Here is a 19,273-nt window from a genome sequence, read left to right on the forward strand (position 1 = left end):
AAAAAAAAAAAAAAAAAAAACGCTCGAGCTGCCACAGAGGTTTTTTGGCTCATCTTCATTATTCCCACAGTCTAGCAATCTATCATTTCAATTACAGGTTTCTGTCTATATCACTATAGTTAAAAGTGAGGAAAGTTTTCCATTAAGAAGAAAGGTAGAGAATTATGGAAAAGGTCTGGCTGAAGTTTTAAAAACAACAAACAACCAACCCCAAAACCAAACCCCAATGAAATAGAGTCCAAGAATGCTGATAAATCCTGAACAGCATCTGTTATTTCTTCATAATGCATATAAAAAAATAAAAATCACTGTACAGTGTAGTAATATATCCCTTTTGCAGTAGATAATAGGGTAAACCATTGAGAATATCAACCTTCACTGAAATTCCTAGTTGTGGATAAAGCTTAAACTAGCATTTCTTCCAGTATATCAAGACCAAATCTTAAACCCAATTCACCCCTTTTTGGAATAGCTATAATTGTCCCTAAAATGCATTTGACTTATATGTATAAATTTATACATCTCAAAAGCATGATTAAGTTATACTCAATCTATTCTCAAAATAAGAAACAAAAATCCTCCTTTAAAAATTTATGCCCTTCGGTGTTAGAGCAGATTAAAGCTAAAACTGAAAAAAATGCATCAGGACAGTACTATTCCAGGGTATTAAAGATGACATTTGCAGAGAATTTGTTCTTAAGATTCAGTTTTAAATTCCAAACACTTTTAAAGTCTCCTTGAAATTAACATTTTTGGGTAAGAAAAGAACGTGAAGTGACCATCACAGCAAACATCACATATTTACTCATGAAACCACCCATGCCACAGCCACCAGGGTCTCCTTACTAGAAACTCTGCTCAAAAAAGAGAAAGCAAAGCCTATATAGAGAACAGGAAAGGAAAGAGGTGACATTAGTTCAAAGAGTAACTTAAAACCAGTGCAGAGAGGGCTGAGCTGTGCTACGTTGGACTTCCTCAGTATTTGATCAGAACCTCAGGCATAGACGGTACAATCACAGCACAGAAATGCAATTTCATTTCAACTCGCATTCCCTTTCCTTTCCTCATCAAATGAGGAAAAAAAAACCACCAAAAACACCAAAACCTAGACATAATTGAAGCACTAATTTCACCTCAACAGCACTGACCCAGAGAGGCGAAGCAAAGTACATTCCCTTGGCATGAACTAAAAACAGCTTGACAAGTTTCTAGAGCTCGTGTGAATTTGACCTTAGAACAGAAATATCTATTCCCTGGGGGTGCCAGCCCATTCCTTTTTTTTTTTTTTTCTTCCCTGCCTACACCTGAAAGCTGGAACTAGCTATGAAAAATTCATGCAGCAGTACACTTCAAACATATCCATGAAGGATCCTCAACATCTGCTGACTTGAACAAACCTTGATGGTTAATATGAAAAATTATGTTAGTGAAATGCTCTCTTCCAGAGAGGAAAGTGTCTGCTCAGAATCTTCTGAAAACTTATCTTCTTCACAAACCTGACAAAAGGATGTCAAAAGTGATATTCTACCACAGACACCAACAGGTAATATGGCCCTTTCTTCCCCCACTTTCTTTCCTAACAACATAAAGAATATTTCATTTTTACAGACACTGAAAGTGACCTAAACATCTTGGGCTATCATGAGAACTTTTCTTTATAACAGAAAAATGAACAAACAAAAACCTTCAGTGCAAAATCAGTACCCTGCCAGTATGCAATGGGACTCTCCCCGTCTGTAAAATTTATGTTTTGATACGTTAAATTGAATAACAAAATAGGGACCAACCAGAGACAAACAGGGCCTATTTAGCTTCCTGTCAATGTCTGCCGTAACAGAATAAAATTCTTCTGGTTGCAAGTGGAAGCGGGGCAGAACAACGTGACACCCTTCCATTTTAAATTAATGACAATGCAACCAAACCAGGAGTTTAATTTTCAGCCCCCAACTTATTCTTTTTTTGCATTTTTTTTTTAAGCATTGCTAGTGCTCAAGGGAAAAATTTATCTTCATTAAATGATAATTGGCTTTATTATCTTTGACTCTTCAGAAATGCTAGCTGGCAAGGTTTTTAAAATTTTCATCAATCTTGTTTTCTGTTTTTACAAAGCCTGCATCAGAAAAAGACGTCAGTCTGCAGAACACGCTGTATCTCCTAGCGTTATGAATAGATCTCGAGACTATCTAATTTACTAATAAATCTATTGAAGCGACATGCATCTCAATATTTCACAGCTTAACGAGAAGGTCCAGAAGCAAGGCCCTGAATTGCAGTTCCAGATGATTAGCGCTGCAAAACCAATTGAAGCAGGAGTATCTGAGCTGTCAGAACAGTTTACCCGTGCCCACCTTTTGCAAACTTGCCATTTAAATCATTTGCTGGGGGACACTCAAATTTTTCATAAAATGCTCCAACCAACCTCAGAAAGAGCAGTGCATACTGTTAAGAGTTTCTACAACTGGGCCAATGGTGCTCACGTCTGCAAGTTAATAATAGAAAAATCTCAGCAGGGCTTTTCAAACTTCTAAGGTCACACCAGAGGCTCACCATGTCATCATGTAATAAAGTAACAAGGACATGCATTGTGTACGTTGCAGTAAATACCTCAACTAGCTCTTGACAGTAATACAAAGCTCACTATGAATTTTTTTCCCCTCTAAAAAACCCACTTCTTAAAATCTTGACTTAAAAATTCTTACAGTTTCATTAAGAAGCTCTTCATATCCCTGCTCTCCCTTTCCCCCCAAAAAACACCTTCAAGCTTAAGTAACACAAACCACAGAAAAGTACCACATACCAGTATTTTCTCTTTATTTGTTGTTTCATTGGGTTTGGTTTGTTGTTTGGGTTTTTTTGTGGGTTTTTTTTTTCCCCCTCCACCAAAATACTACCATAAGAGGTTTGGTACAGAGTTTCATAAGAATTGAGCTGATACACAGAGTATGGCCTTCAAGGAGTTTTATGATGGCCTCACTTTAATGAACACTGTGATGTTTAAGTGTTCTGCCAACACTGGTAAGATCAAAAGACTATTACTGCATCCCCCTGACATGCCCAAGTCTTTAAGAAGAGATCTGACCATCTGTGCCACAGTGTACGTCTGTCTGTGGGAGAACAGACACAAAAGAAAAAGCCTGAAGAAATAAGGATTGGTTTAAGGTATTAACATCAAATCTGTTGTTAAATAGATAGAAACAGGAAAGAACATTAAGGATTTCCCAACTGTTTTTATTGAAAAGTACTATTTACATCTAATAAGTGTGTGACAGCTCAATAATAGATTAACTCTCACACCTTTTTGGTGAAATTGGGAAGTTCCAGCAAATGAGTTAATACTGAAATCCTCCAAAACAGTAATAGTGAATTTTCAACAGGGAGTAAACAATATATTTGAGTTAAAAAGCAAACTGAGTTTTGCTACTATTTCTGTTGCCAAACTCTTGGCTTTCAGAGTTTCTGATTTTCCTAGCCAAAATTGTGTTATTTACATGAAAGCTGGGACACATGGTTTAAAAAAATAAAAAGGCAATGTTTTTATTAGCTTAGTATACAGTTCAAGTGATTTTAAGACATGTTAAATTTAGGACTAATTTATGACACCTCATACTAATTTCAGATGTGACGTTATTCCCAATATGCTGCCTGTTGGGCATCATTTTTATTTCACCAGAGCCTGTCACCTCTAGGATGATCTAATCCCCTTGAAATCAGCAGAAAATATGTCCACTTGAAAGAAATGACCATTGTTTTCAAGCACAGTTGGACTGGACCTCACGCTGTGAGCTTAACTAATTTGAAAGTCTGGGTCACCAAAATAAGACACATGGTTTTTAGAGGGCAGACATGCAGAACAGCAGCGTTTAACCAAGCTGGAGACTCAGCTGCTAAGGAAAAAATACTGTTCAAAAACTTGAAGCTTCCTAGGGGGTGACCGTAACTGTTGGCTACTTCATCTTTATTGCAAAGCATGTTTACAGAATGAACCATCACACAGTAATGCCTAACAGGTACATACCTGAACACAGCAAGATGTCCTAAAGATCTACCTGGGTTTAATGAAAATTAACATTCTCATGTCTACATTTTCAATCTGACCAACTTCAGAATGTAAAGAAAAGCAAACTCAAGCCATGCCAACAAGCGAGAAGGCTTTCTTCTGAAGCTGTTTTCCAGCTTCCATGCATTGTGTGTGATCAGGAGGCGATGGGCAGATGTAAGGCATTGTACTGCTTGGGATTCGATGAGTTATCGGTTAGACCAAGGTCATGGTTTGGTTTAATATTTGGAGCCCTACTAGAGATTTCATAGTGATTGGGGCATTTAGACTGTATTTTTGAAACACGTTCAACATCCTCAAATTTTCTTATTTGACAGGCATTAAATATAGTTATTAACTGAAAGACAGTTTAGTATATTTTCGAGACATCCCTCAAACTCCATTTACTTTCAGCCTCAATTTCAGGCATTGACTTTAATCTGCAATGTAAGGCTTGTAACTTGTCTCCTGCTTAGCTCAGGGCTCTAACCTTCTCCTACCATCAGCCTTGTACTCCAGATCAAAACAGGAGAGCTCACAGCTCTCCCAGCTGTTAGACTCATTCTGCAAATGTGCCTTTCCTACAGGCTAGAGCAAGTCTGACACCAATATCCTTCAAGGAATAACAAGCTATGCATATCTAACACTGTTCTCAGTGGACGACTGCCCTGGGAATTATCTATATTTTTTTTTTTTCCTTTTGCCCTCAATAGAAGTGGCAATATGCATGCTGAGTCATGTAGCAAGGTTGTACTCAATAATTAATATATAATCTACTCACACAGAGATTGGATGTTCCACTTTACTTGTGGTTTATTTGATTTTGATTAAACTGTTTTTAAATTTTATATGTGTCCTAATGGAAAATGACAAGCGTCATCACTCTTAACATCTGATAAGATTCAGACAGTGATAATTCAATGTGATATCTTCCATACCTGGCTGTACCTTTAACAATCTGTTTCCAACCACTTGCTGAAATTCTTTATGACTCTTCCAAAACACATCATTTTTCTGCAACCATTCTCTGCATATTGCTTCAGGACTATGTTTTTGCTTGATTATTTTCTGCTATGGGACCAAAAAGGTTTATTCATTTCTATCTAATGTATCATGCGCTTCTTCCTCAGATCAAAGTTCAGAAGGACCATGTTAATCTCAGTTCCTTCACAGACACTGCAATGTCTCATGGCCAGTGCCTTCCTTCAACACACCCCCAGCATTAATAATCCCTGATATCAAGGTGACAATTTAAAAACCTCATTGGATAAAATTCATTTTAGCAAGCAGATGCATTTTTGGCTTTCCATCTTGCCTCATTCTTCATTTTCTTTTATCCATTTAATCTTTCCTATTTTTCACATTCCGGATAGACTTTGCATTCATGGTATCAAGTCTGTATGCATTTTGAAGTGTTTTCTTTTCCATATGCCCATATTACCTTCCGCTTTGCATAGCACTTGTTATGCATGCATGATCACAGACTATTTCTAGCATTAATTAAGATATGAAATTAAAGTGGGAAGTACATTATTGGTCACATAATACAAACAATACAAATTTGCTTTAAAAATGAAATTACTAAAGTGTTAGCAAACCTCTTTATACTGTCAGAAATAATAATGTTTACAATCTACATGCCACAGTACAGCCAGAATTCACAAGTGGATTTGGAATATTATTTCCACTTCAGAAAGATACACAGAAAACAAACCCCTGAGAAGTTCATTTAATTTATAAACATATCTGGGAAGAAAACACAAATTTGTCCATGCTGCTGTCTGTTACCCCACAGCCTCTGCCCTTAGTGACCCCCAGTCCCTTTAATGGGGCTTCCACTGCTTGTGCAAGAACAGCTTTCCTTGAGATCTCATTAGGAATTTTAGCAGAAAAATCATATTTTCTTAGAAATTGAATGTTTCAGAGGAACATAATGTTTTGATGAACTTCTGACAAACAAACAGCATATTTCCAAAAGCAGTTTGCCAGATTTCCTTCCCAGAAACCCAGACGCCCAAATTCTCCTGTTGTAAGGAAAGGAGCCATAGGGATTGTCTCAAATCTAATGGTAGCCAAGATCGAGAGAGATTGGTCATCTCATCATGACAACTAGTCTAGAGACGAGACTCATGCATCTTCTAGAAGTCCAAGCCATAAGAGTAGCCTGTCTATAAAGCTGGCAGCATCATCACCATTTTACCTGGTCATCTCTTGGCTCTACAATCAGAAGTAGAACCCTCCACATCCACACAACAGACTAACACGCTCCTGATCCCGTGACTACATTAAACACACCTTCACCAAATGCCCTCAGAAAAGGAGTCAAACCATTCTATGTGTTTAGAACACTAACTTTGCATACAAACCCATTTACTAAACGTTTTACAATAGTTTACACATGCATATTTTTCCTGAATGTGTATGTTAGTATATTTAGCGTGCAGTCATCTTTCTGACCCCACTGCTCTGCTGCTTTTCCCTCCCCTTCGCTGTAAAATCTACTCATGGAACACCCCTGTCATGGTAGGTGTTAATACAATTTGCAGAATGTAAAATAATAAGTAATAACAATGAAATGCATGTTCCCTGGGACTCTGTGATAACTCCAGGTAAAAATAATGCCATAGACTGGGAATAGACTCATTAATAAAATTGCACTCAGAAGAGTGACTTGTTTACTTGCGCACAATGGAAAACAATACATTATAAACCCCTGCATTATACAGGAATTACGATCACGACTTCACAACAAATAGCGAGGGATATCACCATGTACCTGCCTTGCACAAAATAAACCATCAGACAAAAGGCTGTGAGGGTGATTTGTGGAGGGCATTTACTCTCTTCGGTCCCTCAGCGAGCTCCAAAACAACCAAGAAAAGTTGACCTCCTTTAAAGACCCCACACTCCATTAGCAAGGCTCATTTTATTAGGGCAGACTTTTGTAAACACGGCTTGCAACCTCAGTATTTTTTCATCCGAAAAAGTACATTTTCTGGAATTTGGGTACTCACTTGCTACGTTGAGATGAATAAACGGACTTGTCTTGTTCTCCCCATTCTTCTCATTGACTGCCTGGACATAGTAGCCTCCTGCGTCGGTCTCTGACGTTGCAAGGATGACCAGCTGGTTCTCCAGCGTGATGGCTCTGTTTAGGAAAAAGATCATGCTGAAACCAGAAGAATGATATCCACCAGGCAAAAATTGTACAACGCTTCAGACTTGCTGGCTACTATGGTATTCATTGGGTCATCTAAACCAAGATGCTGTGGAACCAAAACTAGCCCGATATCAAACACATTCACAAGTAATACTTAAGATCTTTGATGTCTCTAGGCCTTTTCTCTGTTTAGATTGCGTAAGATGTTTATGGTGACACGTAGAAAGCTATAACATATGAAACTAGAACAGTTTACATGGCAATAAGAAGTTACAACAGAGACCGAAAGACTGCAAACTTCACTGTTATGGGTTGACAACGGCCCTGGAAAACATCAGTATGTCACAAAGTCAGTTTTATTGAAAACCTCAGTAAGTGAAAGCTGGCCTATTGAAAACTGACACTCAGGGAATAGCCACACCTATTTCAGTTAAAAAAAAAATTCCAAGGAAGCAGACCCTCAGGAGGTAAACCTTCTGTATTTATGGCATCACTAATTATCACAACATCACAAACAAGAACATCTGCAAGTTGGAGCCTAATTGATATACACAGATGATCTGCGTGGAGATAGGTAGGACAGAGTTTTCATTTAGTCTAAAGCAGGTAGGAAAGCACAACGCCATTGTTAGCACTGGTGTAGGCCTGAAGGAGTCCATCAATGTCATTGCATAACACAAGTCTCTTCTTGCTTAGGGCTGGTACATCACAAATGTCTCTATAAACTCACCCGGCGGCAGCATTTCCCGTTTGCACGTCAATATGGTTAGTTACTTTACATTTTACAGGTATTAGATGGTCTTTTCTTGAGTATACAGATAAAGGTTCAATCTGGAGACAACATGTAAAAACTTAGGGGCTTAACTAAACAAGACGTGGGAAGCTCAAGAACCAGATAAGAATAAAAAAACCATGTAAAATTCCAGGGAAAGGCTGTGGAGCAAAGAGCTGGCACTGCCACACACTGGGACATGCACAGACTTGGAAATCTGAGTGCAAGACTTGGAGCAAGAAACTCCTACCTTCACTTGTGTTATTTGAGGAGAAGCCCCACTGAGTTCAGCTGTGCTATTAGTCACATCCTCGAGCATGAGGTTGAAACAACATATTAAATTATTATACTGGATGAAACAAGTTCATACATCAATACGCCTCAAAAAGAGTCAGTGCTAAGTCAAAGTATTCATACACTAATCAACCGACAATGAACACACCTGCATGTCTTCCTCTTGCTTTGCCATGGTGTGGTTAACCTCAATAATTCACAACTATTTCGCTTTTGATAAAGCATTTAAAGCAATAGGGGAAACCACGCATTCCTACTGTAGCATACTGGTTTTTATACATGGGGAAGGGGCGTAGAAAATACCAGCGAGAACACAGCAGTGTTCAAATGCTGTGTTTTATCCATACTTCAGTTTTCTAATGTGGATACAAAGAACTTCTATAAAGCTATCAGTAGATACCAATAAATAAAGATCTCCTGAAAAATATATAATGCTATATTTTCAGCTCTGATGGCACACCAGCTAAAGATCCTGCTTACATTATCTTTATTGACAGTTTTTATTATAAAATCTGTTTAAAAAAAGTCACAGTATGGCTTTTTTCTTTATTCAATGAACCTGTACTAGCTTAATTGACTTAGAAAATTAATTAAAGAAACTGTGATAGATTTACAGAGTGGGGATATAAAATGCAATTAATATGACATTTGATAAAGCAAATAAAGATAAAATTCCAATGAAGCGCTAATAATTGAATATTAAAAGACAACGACATTTACAGTCATTTCTACTTTAGTTCTAAAGACATTAGAAGCACTCTTTGAAAAATCCTGAAATATATTTCAGACTGCTTTGATGCCAGCTCCAACTGCACCAAAATTTTAAAGGTGATCCTTGAATACTGGCGAGACACACACTGCTACTATCTGTACCAAATTGCCTGGAAATTCTGAAAACTGAACCTAATTTCCTCTTCTCTTGATTGGTTTTTAAGAGGTATTTATTAAGAAAATTTTTCAAAATGAATTTTTTTTTTAAATATAATTCACAAATCCTCATTGCAAGGTGAGAAAAAATGTAATATTTGTGAGTGAAATGCATTAAGTTTTAAGGATTAAATTAACATAAGTATATTTGAACCAAAAAAGAACGGTGTGAAAGGGCTAAACATTATAAATTACATGTTCAAAATAGCACAAAAAAAAAGTTAGATATTGATTTGTACAGAAAAAAAGAATTAGAAAAAAAAGCAACTACTAAAGACCATTCTTTGGGGTCATCAATTACATGGTCAAATTAATGTTAAATTAAAACCCCCAAAATGAGTTATTGATATCTTAATAGTTCTCTGAAAAATGGAATGTTTCAATTCCATTAGCTGAAGACAGGTACAGAGCAAGACACAAGCCTTCACAGGCTGCAGACTCCAGGAGCTTTATTTAGATCAAGGATGAGCCTTGTGCACCAGGAAAATCAATTAGTCATGTTTTAAGGACTCATTAATTCCAATGTTTCTAAACCATCTGAAGACTTGTGCCCTGGCCCTTACCAGGGTTGCAGCCACTTTTTGCACAACAGCTGCACAGAGCGCCCTGAAATTGGCTTAACATGTTTTCCTGGGTTTTTTTGGTTTGTTTTCATTGTCTGATATAACTTTTAAATTATGACAGCAGCACTCCAATGTTCCAAGGAAAATCTGATTCCCGGCTGCTCAGTTTACCAGCACATTTGAGGAAGACGACTGCAGCAGATGGAGTGGACCTGTCAGTAATTCATACCCAGCACAGAATTCATGAAAAAATATAAATACCAAACTTAACACAATCTAACATTTTCAAGACAGGAGTAACCAGCAAGTAAACTAAGCCGAGCGATCCTTCGGGATTCCTTAAGCGTAGGGAAAAAGGAGCATTTTAAATCCAATGTTTTAATAGAAGAATTTTTAAAGTTTCTCTGGAGCTTGCTGGAAGCCTGTAGGGAACCACAGCCAATATACACACGGCAACGTACGTGTCTGCCAGGAATGGGTGGTTAGAACAGTGGAGCCAGTATTAAGGTGTCCTACAAGTATTTCAGCAATACCTTTACTACAAAAGCAGCCAGAGACTGGCATAGATTGATCTGAAAGGAAAGGCCAGTAGGGCTTTTAAACCACAAGCTATGGATATGACATGGCCTAACCAAAGGTAATGGTCTGATGGGGGGGAAAAAAAACAGCAATAATGGGGACAAGTCATTTTCTACAGCCTGTTCTTCTAAGCATCTGAACACGTCAATGGGCACCGAAGGAGGTTTTCATCACTCCCATTTATCGCAGAATTTAGCCATTAGATACACCCTGGGATTTTTAATTGCAGCCTTCCAAACTGTCCAAATATTGTAAAAAAAAAAAATCTCATGCAAATTATCTCTACATTTGATCTAAAACTCATGGAAATTATTCTGTTAACATTAGTGGAACATAAATCAGGCTTTTACAAGTAAAGATAGTTTTCCAAAGGGGATACCATTTTTAAGGCATTTATGACAAAGTTTTTGGAGGTAAGTAATTTTTTCCTGCACTGAAAACTGCATCATTTCTTACAATGCTGCAAATGAACCCTTCAATATCATAAATAGGCAGATTTCCATTAATAACTTTTTTAATGTGAAAATACCAAAATCTACTCTACAAGAGGATAATTCCCAATAGTTAGATATTTGTTAGGTTATTAGTCTACCAGATTACACAAGAAATAGATAATACTAGGTTATAAAAACATCATAAAATGAAAATCATAGAGTAACCTGATTAGGCTTTCTTTTAGAAGGCTGCCATCTGCTCATGAACCCATGTGTGATATTTTAGTACAAAGGCCTTCATAAAGCCTCTTTTCCAATATTATCTTCAGCTAATACGAGGATCAATCCCTCTTTACAAGGTATTTTTTATTAGAAAAATCTCTGTTCCCCTTTTAAAAAAAAGCTTCTGTCCATGTTACACAGCAAGCACCAATCTTTCTCCACAAGCCAGACACCTCACAGTAACAGTGATGTTCACAGAAAAGGGAGAGATTATGGAGTAATAACAACATAATTACTGAAAGACTTCCCCCATGGATTTCCCCTTTTAGAAAAACATACAGATACAGTACAGTTAAAAACACAGCTGTTGGAACGAAATCCTGACTCGGAGTAGCGCACGCCTGGCTTAACAGTGTGAGCATTTCACCACCCATGTGTCTTCCAATTCTGGTGTGGAATTATTAATCAAAATTATTTAAATACACATCTTCCAAAAACAGCCCCAGTCTTTCAGGGCTCAATCACAGAGCAAAATATCAGCGTATGTTCTACAGAACATCACATGCATAGCAACAAATCACTAAGAGCTGTGCGAATGGATGCCAGTTTCACAAAATATTATTCAGGTTCCAGGTATACTGTTACCACAGATCAACTACCTATTAATAAAAATTTCATACTTACACAGCTGCTGAATATTAAGTACACAGATTAATACATTGATTTTACAATCATTGCTAGTTTATACAATTACTCTCTAGCCATGCCGTAGCATAACATGCTTCTGGGAAGCAACTGGGATTTCTAGTCATGGAAGCATCCCAAGGTGACACAAGGATAACCAAGACAGCCCTAATTGGTAGGCAGGGTCTGAATACCATCCTGAAATGAAGGAAGAGCAGCTATTGACAGATTTAGCAGTTCCGGAAAGAAATGAAAGAAGTGGCAGAACTTCCATGTTTTAAGCTTGGCTTCCCTATTCTCCAGCACTTGGAGCTTACAAGGTCTTGGTTTAGTAGGCTATAGGCGTTAGTTTTGGAGCTTGCAAGGTCTTGGTTTAGTAGGCTATAGGCGTTATTTCCCCATGTTTGTTCATGAACACATAACACAAACCCTGTTCTGTGTAAAATGAATAACTCTGGAAGAGAAGTGGATGGAAAATTGTACTTGACAAATCATCAGTGACCCACTACCTGACTGGAAAGTTATATCAGGTAGAAACCCACGGGGTCTGTCTTTGGCCTGGCATTATTTAATATTTTAATTGGTATTTGTTGACTGAATATAGATTTCACTTACGAAATCTGCAGATAAACTCCCAGAGACTCTGGAAAACAGAATTAGAATTCCAAATGCAGAAGATCTGTTCAAGCCTCTCCACAAGACTGAGGTTTGCAGTTCAATGAAAAAAATTCATAATATTGTATTTGAGAAGGGATAACTGACTGTAAAACAGACAAACCTCTCAAGAGGGTATCATCAGAACTTTTAAGAAATAATGCTGTTCCTCACTCAGTGTGGCCTCCACTCAGTTTTGTCTATCAGATTTAAATATGTTGTCTATTTAAAGAGAATTAAAAAAAACAAAAACCACACCAGAACCATCCACTCCTTTCCCTCCCCAATCATCCAACCCCAAAGAATAATCTAGAAAACGTGACATGCAGGAGAACACTCAAAAACCAAAAAAGTCATCACAAGCATATTCAGGCAGGCACAGGACTGTTACAACAAAAGTATATCCATCTGAAGCAGAACCATCAAATATTGAGTTGTTATAAAAATCTTATCAGTTCATCTTCGGAAAAGCTTATTTTTAGTCTCTGGAGATAGAGGCTCCCAGAAAGGATACTCAGATGAATTATCCAAAATATACATTTAAAATCATGTTCATATCAAGCAATTACTAGTCTAGAGACTAAAAAACAAACAAACCACAAGTTAATCACTACATAACCCATTGTGGAAGTGAAGTTTGCAGGGAGAGACAATGCCACCAACCCAGAACAAGCTTTTACAGTAATAAACTAAGGAATAACATTCATAAGTGTACTACTTATGTTAAGATGTTCTTTTTCTCCCCCCAGGTTTTCAGCAGCTTCAATTCTTATTCAATGCAACTTAACTATTAACACACAACTCCACCCCTTTGGGGGTTTTCTTTGAGAGGGTGGGTTGTTTGGTTGGTTGTTGCTGTGGCGGTTTTTTAGTTGGTTTGTTGTGGGTTTTTTTTCTATTAATTATTATTATATTTTAAGCAACAAAACTGCTGATATAAGAAGCTACATATGCTGAAATCAGAGCTCCTGGGTGCTCTCTTACTGAACCACACTGATGAACGTGTGCCTGGATGTGCTATTCCAGCAACAGCAGTTCTCAAACGAGAAGAAAAATCCACACTTCTAAGATAAAACATATGTTTCCCTCAACAATGGAAACCAAAGACTTGGAATAAAATAAACCAATTTTTGCCAGTCTCCTCTTTTTATAAAACTCTTACTGCATTCAAGAGATTTGTAAACAGAGTATCTGTTTTCTTCTCTTTCCAGTTTACCATATAATCAAGACATTGAACTCCACTTGCCACATCACTATCTGTTGCTATGGACATAGCTAGCAACCACTGGAAAGAAGAATAGTGGAAAATTTTTTAATATAAACAGGTTATTTAAACAAAACATTGCAGTTAAAAAGTATCATAGGTCGTTGATGTACACAGCTGGCTGACTTCACTGACAGCAAGCAGAAAGACTATTTGTAATCACTTGGGATTTTATAGTTCAATTTTCAGACACAGACAGACATGAATATTGCTCCACTTTACAATATTTCTCCTGAAGTGATTATTCAAGGTGCTGTGGTTTTTTTAAACACTGATTTTTTCCCTTTCTTTCACTGTGAAAGGAAAACTTCTGTTATTAAATTATATCTTCACTTCTGATAAAACATGTCAGCATAATGGTGTGTGCTATAGTGGTTTGTAGTCAAGTATTAAAGAGCTTCCTGTTGAATACCGTACCTTCATCCCATTATTTCACTAAGATCTATACTACAGAATAAAAACCAATGTAAGGCATGACTGTGAACTGCACTAACTATAAAACAAATTAGCAGCGGCACAGCCCTGTCACAGGGCAATGCACTGAAGAGATAATTGATTATACAACAGTCACAGAGAAAACTTCAACCTCTTCCCAGCTTATTTAACAGATACCATTTAGACACGCTGCAACCGTGCCTCCTTAGACCCTCCCAACCTCTGTTTATTCACGTTCCTGAATCTGCCTCAGCACCATCTTTGCCATTTTATTCCTGATTCCACACACACCTCATTGGAAACCATCTCCATTTTCACACAGGTGTAGCTGAGATAAGATCTGGCCCTGCTCTTGCTGTATAAACACACAGATTTTTTGGAGTCCCCGAGACCAGGTGTCACAGCAACCAGAGCATCCACACAGTTTGGAAATGAAATTTCAAATCTCTGACAGGTCAATGCAAATCTCTTTGTAATGCATTTGGTCAGCTTTCTCAGTTGAAACAAGGCTTTCATCAGCAGCTAAATGCAGGCACATCAGTGTATTTAAAGCCAATATACTGAGAGCACAGAGCACTGACTCAAATCACCTGGCTGTAATCACAAAACCTCATGGCAGCTGCCTATCAGTGAAGATGAAACAGCCACATGGCTAACGACCTCAAGAGGACAGCACCTGCAGCTACTGTTTATTACCACATGAGCCAAAGTCTTTGTTTTTCTTCTAGTGCCAGAAAAAAAAAATAAAATCCATCTTACAAACACTCCATCCAAACTTGCCGCACCAGCCCTAAAAGCAAGAATAGGAATTAACTGGCTGCTCAACTCCTTAAGGTGACCCAAAATACAAGCATGTTGCAGGGGAGAGTTTCAAGGGATAGGAAAATTTACACAGCCATAACTTATCACACACTTATTTTGAGAAGTAGCAGGGAATGTCACACTCCAGAACTAACAGTCTAGTAGTCCATTCATTTTTAGATGCATTACTTCTCCTGTTAATAGTGCAAAATCTTTAAACAAAGAGCAGTGATGTGGTAAAAAGCAGCAAGTGACCCAAGCATCAACCTCTGCTGCTGCCAAACAGCATCGGTAGTGGGTAGCAACAGAGTAATTTATTTAGACAAGTTTTACTATGAAAGATAATTAAAGATTTAGTGGCCTGGATCAATACAACAGTAACTCTATCTATGTACAGTACTGCAGTTTGCTGAGACTAGCATTTCTGCTACTGCTGCAAATTCATTGTACAATGTTATTATACAGGTTTGCTGTCTACATCAAAATAGGGATTTTATGTAGTTATTTCTACTCACTCACCATTAAAACATATACTATTGCCACAAAGCACGAATTGAGCAGAGGCCCAGGAGCCAAGTACACCCAGGTTTTACCAGCGATATGTAGCTTTGGGTGAGCTATTTAGCCTTTTGGTCTGTATGTTTTGCCAAGAGAGAGGGAGGATAATACATGTATGTATTTCTCTTTATGCTGAAATATTTATCTAGAGGCTTAAATAGTTAATACCTCTAGCACTCAAAAGATGTCGAGGATTATGCAAGTGCTAAATCTTAATACTCTTTACTTCCCCCCCCCCGCCCTTGCTTTTCAGTTTGACTATAAGGCATTTTGTTATGACTTTAGGCAAAGCAACTTCTTGCTTTCTGATTTTCAACTGCTTTAGCATCTCCTGAATTATACACACCAGGCAGGTGAGCATTGCTTTCCAAACCCCAGTCTTCTAGGAACTGACGGTATTGCACCACTTCTTTGAGCAGAATGCCCTCATACTGAGCACAGATGCATTTAGGACCAAACACATCTACCACAGACTCCATAAAATCCTGGTTATTATTGAAAATAATACAGTGGAAGAAATTTGAAGTCAGTCAATCAACGACATTTTTAAAATGCCATTAACGCAAACATTTCAAAACACTTCAAGTTACTGGCAATAAAATGAAGAAAACACTGGTTTAAAAACAACCAACTCAGAAACAAGCAGAACTTCAGCAGATATTTAAAAGGAAGCAGTTACTCCCTATTTCTATCATAAATAGGCCATGGAGTGGTGTAAAAGCAAAGCCAGGTTGGATACATTCAACCATGTGTTGAACATGGTTGAATGGTTGAAACACTGGAAACTTTGGAATTAAAAGGAAACTGCATGAACATCACAGCAACTTTTTGTGTTATGGTTTCTACTCAAACAGGATTTCCTGTCAATACTGTGTGAAATAGAGCACAGTAAACAACTGGAAAATATTGCTATATCAATAGCATTTTATCTATTCAGTTAGGTATACATTACTAGTCAAAAATAAGACAAGCTGAAAATTTTTCAGGAAGAAAAGGAGAAGTACCTTTTTCCAATAAATGAGGCAAACCTACAGAATTCTAAAACGTGGAAAGCAAAGTCATGGGAGGGGTAATGTAAGAGACTGAGAAGATAAATGCAATTATATCTCAACCATTTGATCATCTCCTTCCCTGGCCAAGTTACATCTATTAAAATCTATGAAACCTCAGCGCGAACATTAGCATCTTTTACAATAAAGCATCCTGGAAGATGGCCTTTAGACATTCAGAAGTATAGCTCCCTTTGGGGATCCATTTGTATGTCGTATTTGAAACCTGGTTGCAACCTTTGACTCAAAAACTCATAAAGATACTTCAGTGGCCAACTAAAATGTAAATAACACATGATTAAAGGAGTAACAGACCATATAGGCTTTTTTTGCTTTCAAGTTGGGTGGTGTTGCCAAACCCAGGTAAATGGGTAATTTATCAATTCCATTTATTTTTAAGTTACTTGAAATCAATGCATGGATGTGTTTGTACAACTTAATGTACAAACATTAATAAAAAAAAAATGCTTATTTGACTTCTGAGTCTAATGACACAAGTTTCTTTGCCGTGGAACAGCAATGCATATATCCTTAAGGAAGTCAGAAGCCCAAGGCTCGTTTGGTAAGCCTTGCTAGTCCTCTGGTAGAACAGCAACAACTTCTATTTCAGAAATAGTCCCAGAGGTAACATAGAAGGCAAAGATCTTTGAGTCCCCTCCTTCTGCTAGTGAAGCAATAAGCACCAGGCAATCTCTCTAATGAGGAGCAATAGGGAGTAGGCATCTGAGAGACTGCCTTGTTTACATTTGCTGGATGGCCCATAAACACTGTGCCTATTGAGCAGGCAAATGAAACCCTGAAGTGTCAGTAGATGCAGTTTGGTTTCTTTGATTTTATGGCTACAATATGCTTTGCAGAGCATTTTTATTTTCAGTGCTGAAGAAACACTCAGCTATGAGTTACGTGGCAAAAGATCTCACAAATCCTGGAGAACACGCATGCGTATTCCCAGCCTAGCTCCTGTTCCCGGGGTTGTGAACAGAATGCTCAGCATCTTGCCAACGCAAGTAATTCTACATAGTAGTTAGACCACAACAGAAAAGCCTCTGATGCCCCAAAGTCTTTGCTGCAATCTGTCTTCACATATTTATCTCCTCACTTGCAGACATTTCTGCTGCAGAGGTTTTAGGGATTTGGTCCTGCAACGCAGTAAAATGCTGCTCCCTGCGATTCCCCTCATCTGGGGAAGAAGTGCTATTACCGATTAATGGACAGTAGACACAACAGTTCCATCACCTTCAGTTACTGACTCTTTTTATCCACTTCGCCCTGTAATGAGGATCTCTACTTGCCCACATTTACATAACGGCAGCATCAGCTATCCCCTAATCCTGCAACACATTAAAAAGGAAAGATAGATGCAGGAAAACATTAAAACGCCCTTATCACTTGGCTGCAGGGGTATAAACTTAAAATAGAAGATTGTTTTTCTGTTGAAAACAAGCAAATAAATACATTTACTTAATTTTCTTCTTAAATAATCCTTATGAGCATTGAAAGGATGCTTTGATTATTACTGTACAGATAAACAATGAAACATTCCATTATATCTTACCTACGTTAGATAGAAACAAATTCAATTCCTTCCTGTACATGTTTTTCCCAGGTGCATTAAACATACTTCTTTACATTCAAGAACCAACTTTTATTACAAGCTGAGTGTGTAGGGAATGGGGAGATAGGGAAAGAAAACAGAATGAACAGAATGCTAATGAGAAAGAAAAATAAAATGCAGACAGCCAATCCCTTTAATTAAATGGACGTCTACATTTTTAACTTCCAAGTTCTTAATCCTGTCTACTGAACTCAGAAGATGGAAAAATAGAAACAATGCTCAAATAAACCTAGCAGGCTACTTGGCTAAAGGAAATGTTAAAATTAAACTCTTATCTCCCTAGATGAAAATACAGTACAAAGGAATGACAAAAGAGGGTCATATGAGAACCAGAGCAACAAGGCCAATGACAGAGATGTACAGACCCCAGGATGAAATCTTGAATAGGAGATATGGAACAAGAATGTTATGCAGGATGGTTAGGTATACTTGTTTTCTTCCTGATTTTCTCTACCGAAAAACTAATAGCCAAAACAGGCATTTGGTTATCCTGCAGCCCTTCCTGAATAAAGCAATACAACATGAAGAGTCACCATCTGCAACGAGTCTCCTTAACCTATTAATAATAATGGAACGGACAGTTTCTTGCAGGTTTGTACCACTTAATAAGATAAATCCTCATTTGTTGATAAGATTCTTTATACAAAGGATAGAAATAAGTTCCCATAGTAGCCTTGTTCTGGGTAAAAGTATATTGTGCAAGTGCTTAATATTTAACCCAGCACAGAAGCTGAACAGGTACCCAGGGACTGTGATTTTTCTTAGAGCTAAAACAATGACTCAGAAATGCAGGCTCAGGGTTACTCAGTATATACATAAGTCTACATTCAGCTCAATGCAAACTCCCTGCAAAGTTAGAGACCACTGGGAAAGAGAAAGCCATGGCACGGCTCATTTCTAATTGAGTATTTGTGTATGAGAATGAGGAGGAGAGAGGGCAGACATCCTCGCTAAAACACACAGCTACACGTCTCGGGAGATGTGTCAGAGCTGCTTCTCCATTGATCCCTCTGTCAACCACAGCACTGAACTTCCTCCTTCAGCTCATTCAACAGCCTGAGTTTTTGAAGTAGATACTTTAAATTCTGTTCCCCTGTGCCTAAATGAGCCAGTAGTGCCTACACAGAGGTAGGGATTGTTATAATCACAGAATCACATTTTAAGAACTAATGATATTGCTCTACAGATAATTTCAGCGTCCTCAGTTTGGATGACTTCACCTAAAA

General features: G+C 37.8%; 1 protein-coding gene across 1 annotated transcript in view; it reads right to left on the minus strand.

Annotated features, from left to right (window-relative positions):
• Positions 1–19,273, minus strand: part of SDK1 (sidekick cell adhesion molecule 1) — a 411,416-nt gene that overhangs the window by 210,155 nt on the left and 181,988 nt on the right. The window contains exon 5 of the mRNA XM_014946238.1: positions 7,051–7,184. Within this exon, the coding sequence (XP_014801724.1) occupies positions 7,051–7,184 (134 nt within the window). The remainder of the gene's footprint in view (positions 1–7,050; positions 7,185–19,273) is intronic.

The sequence above is a fragment of the Calidris pugnax genome, unplaced genomic scaffold, assembly GCF_001431845.1.
Source record: "Calidris pugnax isolate Ruff unplaced genomic scaffold, ASM143184v1 scaffold123, whole genome shotgun sequence".
In the NCBI taxonomy this organism is placed as follows: domain Eukaryota; kingdom Metazoa; phylum Chordata; class Aves; order Charadriiformes; family Scolopacidae; genus Calidris; species Calidris pugnax.